This window comes from Neltuma alba, unplaced genomic scaffold (genome assembly GCF_004799145.2).
Source record: "Neltuma alba isolate B1F8T4 unplaced genomic scaffold, ASM479914v2 tig00006951_pilon, whole genome shotgun sequence".
NCBI classification, from domain to species: Eukaryota; Viridiplantae; Streptophyta; class Magnoliopsida; order Fabales; family Fabaceae; genus Neltuma; species Neltuma alba.
Window position 1 is genome coordinate 54,280 of NW_021634632.1, and position 9,226 is coordinate 63,505.

Below are 9,226 nucleotides of genomic sequence, written 5' to 3' on the forward strand. Positions count from 1 at the left end.
TGATTTTTCTAAAGTATCCTATTTAATTATTTACATTGAAAACTACTCCCCCAATAGAAAGTTCCCTTATTATGTGTGATGAATAGGGAGAGTTTAGGAAAAAAAAATTAAATTTAATAAATAAAATGAATTAAAGTCTTACATTTAGGATAAAAAAAAATCTCTCTACTAAATTTTATATTTAGGAGTGGAGAGATTGGAGAGAGTATTAAATAATAAGGGGCCGATTAAATTTTCCTTCAATAAGAATCTCCACTTTATTCAATATAGAAAGATATAATAAATGTCATTTTCAGATTAGTTAAGTAATCAGAGTCATGGCTGATGATTTCATATTAAAGGACCCAAATCGAATATTCTCTTATCGGTTACACAGCAAATACATATATATATACCACCTCACTAAAACTCTTAATTGCAAGTCAATGAAGAACAACACAGCACAAGCATACATATGCATATACATACACATATATATTAATAATGCAAAGTTACTCAAATTTCAATATAATGACAAACTTTGACAATAACAACGTAACTATACTATGATATATCATACTCTCTCACTCTCCCCCCCCCCTCCCGGGGAAACATCTTATTGATCTGTTTGGCAACACAGGAATAACCAGATACTGAATGTATAAACTCATGCAGATAATAACAATAATACAAGCCACTTTTCTTGCTACTAGTATGGGAAACACAAATGATTACTTCACTGAGATGATTTGAGCTTCTTGGCTATGGCAGCAAAGTACTTTCCTTGATGAAAAGCTTGAGCCAATTCTAAGTCAGTGGGCTGTCTGGTGCCATCCCCAGCAAAAGTACCGGCACCATAAGGAGAACCACCTTTCACTTGCTCCATCTCAAACATGCCTCCACCAAATGTGTATCCAATTGGCACAAACATCATCCCATGATGAACCAATTGAGTAATTGATGTGAGTCTGTGTGTTTCATGCACAACCATAACATAACACTGTGTTAGCGGTCAAAAATCGACAAGTACTCCTATAAATCTAATTTATAAGTCAGAATTTTTGTTAAAACCTTTTTATAGGGTACATCGTTAAACTTTTTTTACATGAATGTACAATTTTACCATAATATTATTCTTTTGGAAAGTGTAAATTTGGAGACTTAGTCAATAAAATATGCAATCATTGATTTAGTTAATTTTTTGAAGCATACTGATCTTTTTGTGGAGTGAAGTTAAACTTACGGGGTAGTTTCTTGTCCACCTCCTTGAGAGGCGGTGCTGTAAAAGATCCCGGCGGGCTTTCCGGCGAGTGCCTGAGTTCGCCATAATCCTCCGGTTGCATCCATGAATGCTTTGAACTGAGCAGCCATGAGTCCAAATCTTGTAGGAAAACCAAACAAGAAGCCATCTGCCTCAGTTAATTCATTAGGCGTAATTACTGGTACGTCACTCTTTGGAGGTGCTCCTAACTTCTCAAGAACCTCTGGAGTTAGAGTCTCAGGTACCTATTTTTTCAGTTATAAAAAAAAGAAGAAGAAAATTAAAAAAAAAACCAAAAAGGCAAATTCATAAGTGGAACATATAAAACATCACAGATATGCGATCTGTAAAAAGGTAAGAATCTTGCATGCATATCTAGCTACAGATGAATAAACATAGCAGTAAATTTCACCTAACAGACGAAATCTATAACTATATATGTCTATTTCTCTCTTCACTGAATGATCCATTACATGATTAGAGAATTTCCGTGTTACTCTTTTTCATTGTAAATAGAAGATCGCAATCTATTTTTTCTGTACAATTTATAAGTATTTTCCTAAACTATCTATATTGATTACACATGCAAAAGGGGTTTCCATCAAATAATTTCAATGCAAATGATTAAAGAGGATATTTTAGAAAAATCAAAACATATTTTTTACCAATAACAAAATTTAACTAATTTTTTTAATCTTTATAAATTAGTTATCTATTTTCAACGTTTAAAAGTGAAAAAAAAAAATCTTGCATCATCGAAAGTAACTGGTTGTTCTTTGCCAAAGAAAGAAAAAAAAAGTAACTGGTTGTTACCAACCTGCCAGAGTTTGGCCTCAACTCCTTCCACAGAATCTGCTCCTTTTTTAATCTCATGTGCCAGCTTCTCAACATGTCCGTACGTAGAATAGTAACTAAATAAATATAGACATAAGTATTCTAACATTAATGTAAAGTCCAAATATAATAATTAAAGTCAAGCTAAAGCATCATGATAGACTCTGAATAATATACCTTGAGAATATATATCTAATTAATAATCAGAATGAATTAATATGGTATGATTAACTCATTGGTCTAAAAATATATAAATACAACGGCACTAATTAATAATCATCCACTAAGACAGCAATATAATTGAAGTCAGAAGAAAATGTTTCTCACCACAATAATGGGAAGATTCAGTGTCAGAGTCACTAATAAAAAGAACGCTCCATATATACATATATATATATATAGACACACACACACACACATATTTATATAAGGTGTGAATGTGATGTAAGAAAGACTGCCATACCTAACATTAATGCATTAATATATTACCCTCTGGTGGGACTATATGCCATGATTAATAAACAAAACTATAAGCATTTCAGTATTTGACAAGACATAATGATATTGACTTAGCATTATCTACAGTATATGAACTCATATATGATCATTGAGCTTTTAATTAATTTCTAGTTGTTTTCGTAAAAGTAAACAAATGGTGTGGGGTTTCAGAAACTAAAGTTTTAGCAGAAATTGCAGGCCAAGAAAACAAACTAAAAGTTTGAGTTTCATTGTCACACACACACACACGTTTACATATATATTTTCTTGCTTGCCAATGAAGCAAATTAAATTTCAGCTTTTAGAAGGCTAAACACTCACAATCTTTCATTTTCTCTGTCTTTCTTTTTTACAAGTTCAACTTTTTGGAAAGAGAGAAATTAGATTTTCCCTGCGATCACGGAAGGTGATCGAAAAGTGATAGAAGTCTGAAGCTTCCAGTGGATCCATCTAGGTTTATGTGCTTTTGAATCTTCAAGGGAAATAACAACGAAATCGAGTATAACTGTGCCAGAAATAATAATCTTGGTGATGGGCTCAGATATCTTTAACAAAGTTGACTTTTTTTTCCTCTGAGAAAAAGAAAAGAATCTTCCATTTGAAGCTGATAAAGTAAAACTTACAAACACAAATACCCAATTCCAAACCCATCAATCTACAATTAATAAGACGAATCATAAACAACAAAATTGAAAAAGAAAAAGAAAAAGAAAAGATTCATCCTAGGAATCATCAAAACATGTCTCACTGAAACCGATGGAGAAAATGAACTCAGTCCAGATTTCTGGGAAAGGCAGAAGGACTGAGAATTTTATATATGAACTTGCAGAGAAATACTCAGAGAAAAAGAAAGCAATTTAAATGGCTTCTCTACTCCTCTTCTTTCTTTGTTCAGATCAAATTTTGATGGTTTGAATTAATATAAATCATTAAAATTTCTGAATCTAAACGATTCAGAAATTATGCAGAAGAAGAAGAGAAAAGACCATGAAAGAAGCATAGAGAAGAAAGAAAAGAGAAAGAACAATCACTTACACAATGTAAACCTTGGTCGCCATTGATGCTATTTCCTTGAGCTCTCTGTGTTTTTTTCTATTTACTGTTTAGAAACCAATGAAGGTATCTGTGAATGGAACCTTTGACGAGGGACGAGACAAGAATAATGCTCATATTTATAATGCCAAATTGCCGGAATCGTTTCTGATAAGCTTGAAATTGTTTTATCTAATTTATTTATTTATGGATGTAATTATTATTTTTTTATTTTTTATTCATTGTTATTAATTGGTTATATCATGTTGAGTTTACTAGTTTTTTAGTTGTCAAAGTTTCGAGGGTGGATGATGCATGATTAGTGGGCCAATTTCAAAAAAAATTGCACCTAATAATTGCTGGAGTTGTTGAAGTCGTTGTCCTTATGAAATATTAATGTTTTTAAATTTCTTTATTCAAAACAGCATATTTGACTTAAAAAAATAATTGTAATCGTAATTTACACGAAATTCGTAGGAAGATTAAAATAAAAAAGAGAAAGAGAAATAATATATTAAAAATGGAGGCCCATAGGTCGGAACATAGCCTCGAGTTATAATAGGATAAAAATAGTAAGAGGTCTAATAAAAATAATATGCCAGGTCAAAAAAAATTAAGAAAAAATATAGATTGATAAATACACACACACATATAAGTACGTACTACGTTCATTCTAACGTTTTTAATTTTTAATTCTTACATATATCTTGTAAGGCTTATAGATATTTAAAAAATTAAATTATTAACGATTTCCTGTATCGAATAGAAATTTAATTATATACAAAATTTTATGTTAAAAATTTTAAAATTAAAATATAAATAATATAGAAAAGAGATATAAAAGCAAAAATATCAGTGGGGAAAAACCAAGTCAAATATACAAGTCATGCTATCTATGTGTCTTGTGAATTGTATTACATAGAGACATTATATATTAAAAATATATGTTACAAACGATACTTGGTATCAAAATTATTTCAAAGGAATTTATCTATCCCTCAAATGCATATTCAAAGTAATTCATACCTAACTAAGCTTTTTAGTTTTAAAGTAAATGAGAGATTTAAATTCTTTATAATAAAATGTAACTATTTTTTATTTTCATATATTTATTGATTTTTTCTTATGGGAATTTGAAATAAATATTGTCTTTAATTCTTAAAATTAATATATATTTTTCTAGAAGGAAGAAACAGACAAGGAAATTCCATGATTTGTGGTGCATGCTGGCTGCTGCATGATTCATAGACCAGTTCCTTCCAAACAAATCCCATCCAATAAGATATGCAAATGATATTTGTATCAAAGTAAATTATATTGACATGTCTGATATTTTATTAAAATTATATAGATCACAAACAAAATTAAAGTAAATTATACAGGTATTTCTATATAGGACAGTTCGTTCAAATTTTAAAGATAAATGAGGTATTTCTTAATTCACAGACATAGGTAATAGTATTTATAATATGCGTGCGCTGTGCGCAAGATATTTTAGGGAAAAAGTAGCTCTTAAAGATATAATTGATATAAAAAGATTAGGTTTAATTACCCTTTAAAATATAAATACACATATATAAAAAAAATACAAGTATGCAGCTTGAATATATAAAATCTAAGTCCGATCTCCGAAATTCTAAGACCTAATTTTTGTTGGCGGACTTTACTTGTTTGTGTGTTTAAGAGAATGTTGTGTAAATTCATATGTAATATTGATAAAAATGAAAATTAATTGTACTAATTCTAGAAATAAAATAGGGTCAGCTACTCAGAAAATATACTCCATCTAATTCTTTTTATAAGCTCTAATTAACTAATTCTGATAAGTTAAGAAATTAGTTAAAAGTAGGTATTTCTTGTAAAATCTCCAAATTATCCCTTATAAAAATTACTAGTTAAAAATTTTGCTCAATTGGTTCTGAAGTTTTACAGTTAGTGTGGGAATATTAAATAAAAAATTAATAATTTGGATAAAACTTGTTATAGTATAAAATATGTAAGATGTCTTTAAAATAAACATTAGAAATCATATAATTTCTAGTATATACATATAGGCATTCTCTCTATAAGTAATGAAGTTTTTCTTTTTCATATTATCAGATATATGAGAGATTTATATAGTATCGTTTTAATAATTAATAATTACTTGCTTGACTCCATGCGGATATAGTGTTCGATCAATAAGCACAGCAGACCAATAAATTATTAAATCTGATAAATCAAAAGTTGACTCTATATAAATAAAATGACATTCAAAACGGTCCAAATATACCAACAACCAAAAACATTAAATGATGAGACCATTGAATTTTAAATTAAATATTTTTGTTGAAAATTAATATCAAAATATTTTATATTATGTACTACCTTTGGTTATCAATAAAAGAGGTAGTTGGAGAGGATTTGGCCCTAATAAAATCTCCATCCACTTTGTAATTTTTTTTCAAAATATTCCTATTAACTATAAAGGCTCTTATCAAGATATAGTTCTAATGCACATACTTAAAATGATAGTTTAGAAAATCAATGTACAAATAACTAATTTAACTAATTTTGTTAATATTTCAAATTTGTTATCTAGATTTTATACTGCCTCTGATCTTTAATATAATAGTTAGTTTGATATTTAATTTGGTTCTAAATATAATATCTCAATCTATTTTGTCTCTCATATTTATCATTTTTTCTCAAGCTGGTTTTGTAGTAGTTGTACATGTTAAATATTTTATCAAATGGTAGTTTTATCTAATACACATAGCAAAGGTATTTTAGAAAAGATAACACATAATTGTTATAAATAACTAACTTAAATAATTTTTTTAATCTACTTAAATTAGTCAACTAGTTTTCATATTAAGAACGCTAGGGAGTATTAAAGATCAAGGATAGTTTGATAAAATTTACAACAACCACCAGCTTTCTTAGAAACCAGCATGACTCATTCAAGCTAAAATATTATATGTACAAAGTAAAAGGACCTTCTAGTTTGGTCTTTAATTTGTTCAAAACGATGATGTCCTAAATTCTACAATGTCTACGCATGTTGTGACACAAAAGATAAAATCAAAAGCCTTTGTCTTGAAGGATTCATATGCTTATTAGCCTTTTCAATTTCTTACACAAAGCATTTGAATTTATTAGTTTCATACATCTTCTTTACGTTTTCATAATTAAATGACCTTACCGTATCTACAATTCAATATATACATATATACATTGCATATATTGTATATATTAATTAAAAGTTAATTAAAAGATCATATTGCTTTTGTTTTTTTCCTCCAGAAGTTTCTTTTATTTAATTCAAACATCCATAATTTATTGTCCCTGAAGAATCATTTTGCTTAATTTTTAATATGATGTATTGTGTACGTCGTGTTGATGTTATCATTTATATTTGTTAATCAAGTTTTAATTGGGGAAATTGTTGTATTCAGTCACCTAAAGTCCTACACCCTAGAACAAAAATTACATTGACCAAGTTTAATACACCGTCCTGTTTAAATTAAATGTAAAACCTAGATAAATAATTTGCAAATGTTGAGAAAATTAGTTAAACTAGTTATTTATAAAATAAAAATATGTATCAATTTTTCCAAAGTACCCATTTTAATTATTTCTATTAGAAAATACTTACTTGATGAAAAATCCCCCTGATATATGTGCAATTAAGGGGAAAAACTTAGGAAAAGAATTGCTCCATCCCGTCCTTATCATAATAAGTACCCAAGACAACTTTTCATAAATCAATAAAGTTACTTGAACTTAGTAATTTCTTAAAAAATGTTAAAATTACCCTCACTGAAAATTATCAGTTAGAGAAATTTAGTTAATTAATTGGGAAGTTTTACAGTTATTAGTTAGTTATAGATATTACGTGGAAATAATTAATATTTTAAACGAAATATATTATATTATGAAACATTCTATGAGTCTTTATTATAACAAGGACTGGAGTGAGTATAAATTTAGGGGGAAAATAAGTGAAATATGCTTGGAAAAATCACAAAAAAAACCTTGACAATTGAAAAATTGCATACAGAGACTTGTTCACAAGAATTGTTATTTGCTTATCAATTGTTGTTAAAACCAGTATTAATATTATAACGAGTCTCTATCTACAATTTTTTTATTTTTGAGATTTTTTTTATGATTTTCCCGATGTGCTTTATTTATCAAAACAAACATCAGTGAACAGTGATAAAATATGCTCCTACCATTTTCTTCCAGAAAGTCACATTCAGGTTTTATGGGATTTACAACAATTTTTGTGATTATTAATGACTACGTAAGATTTAGGTTTCATATTATTTTATTTTTTTGGAAAATTCATACCAGTTATGGGGAAAATTGAAGAATAGTCATACTAAACTTCTCATCTCTAAATATTAGAAAGTCTTGGCCAAGAAAAATATCAGTAAGTCAGGAGCAAGATTTTGACAAATACACACAAAAAAGCCCTCCTAATCCTTTGAAGATAAGCTCCATCAAAAACTTGAATTCTTATTAAGATGACATTTGCATTCCATTTTCGTTCACTCTTTCGCAATTTGTTCCTTGAAAATAATATGAATTTTTCTGTCTATTAATATACATTTTAAGTGGAAATCCTTGAATATAATTTTCCTCTTAATTAGTTAACATATAATTTTTTTTTTAGGGAGAATACTGTCAAGTTGAATTTTTCTCTACATACCCAATTGCATGCTCTGGCTATTGCGGTCCAAAAATAATACTATTTTTTATTTTTAATATAAGACATTAATTTATTTTGTCTCATAAATTTAAAATTATTTTTTCAAACTCTCCTTACACATTAAAGAGTATTTATCTAGAGACAGTTTTCGATCCAAATAACAACTTTAAAAAAATCAATACACATTTTTGACACATAATTAAGTTAATTATTTTTAAAATTTACAAATTAGTTAACTAGCTTTTATATTTATAAGCAGGGATAATAATAGTTTTTAAGTATCATGACTAAGTTATTGAAAATTGAACCATATAAACGGGTTCGAGTGGTGATTTAAGGATTAATGCTTTGAACATAGTTGAACCGGAATAATTCAATCATGATTAAAATATACAAAAATATTCATATATAATCTAAAAATTGTAATATTTGTATAGAAAGATGTTAGTTCACATGCAAATAGAATATTATATATAACAAAACAATCATTAAATTAAAAATCTAAAATGTTACCATTTTTTCTTTCTTTAACTCAAAACGAGATTTTAGATTTAGCAAGGGGAGAGAAAAATGTGAAACCTAACCCAAAGAATCTACTTGAAACTAGTAAGAGGACTAGTTTATTAGTTTACTAATTTGATTGGTTGATCTGGTTAAGTTTTCATACATGATCAAAACAAATATGAAATAAATCATAAGTGTTTTTGCTATAAAAAAAATTAAGCCTCCTTTTTTTTGGGTAAAGTAGCATCAACCCCTAATTATATTTATAGTGTATCCAGTAATTTGATGTTATTATTCAGTTACATCTAGCATCTCATTTATGATTCACAGTGTTGGATGCATTAGAAATAAGATTATAACGCTGAATGGACCAGAAAAATAACATCAAGATGCTTGGTTCATCATAAATAAAATTAGAGTGT

The 9,226-nt window shown here is 28.1% G+C and overlaps 1 protein-coding gene across 1 annotated transcript; it reads right to left on the bottom strand.

Annotated features, from left to right (window-relative positions):
* Positions 1-449: 449 nt before the first annotated feature.
* On the bottom strand, positions 450-3,709 carry LOC114751495 (NAD(P)H dehydrogenase (quinone) FQR1-like). The gene is made up of 4 exons (XM_028940167.1): positions 3,608-3,709; positions 2,058-2,151; positions 1,223-1,485; positions 450-947 (listed from the first exon to the last, which is right to left on the bottom strand). Exons 1-4 carry the CDS (start codon positions 3,628-3,630, stop codon positions 716-718), a joined length of 612 nt encoding a protein of 203 aa, XP_028796000.1. The 5' UTR covers positions 3,631-3,709; the 3' UTR covers positions 450-715.
* Between the last annotated feature and the right edge of the window lie 5,517 nt (positions 3,710-9,226).

Coding starts and splice junctions, on each gene's coding strand:
- LOC114751495 (XM_028940167.1), bottom strand. CDS start 3,630: ATGGCGACCAAGGTTTACATTGT. Junction 2,152..3,607: donor GCGACCAAGGTTTACATTGT/GTAAGTGATTGT, acceptor ATATTTATTTAG/TTACTATTCTACGTACGGAC. Junction 1,486..2,057: donor TTGAGGCCAAACTCTGGCAG/GTTGGTAACAAC, acceptor CTGAAAAAATAG/GTACCTGAGACTCTAACTCC.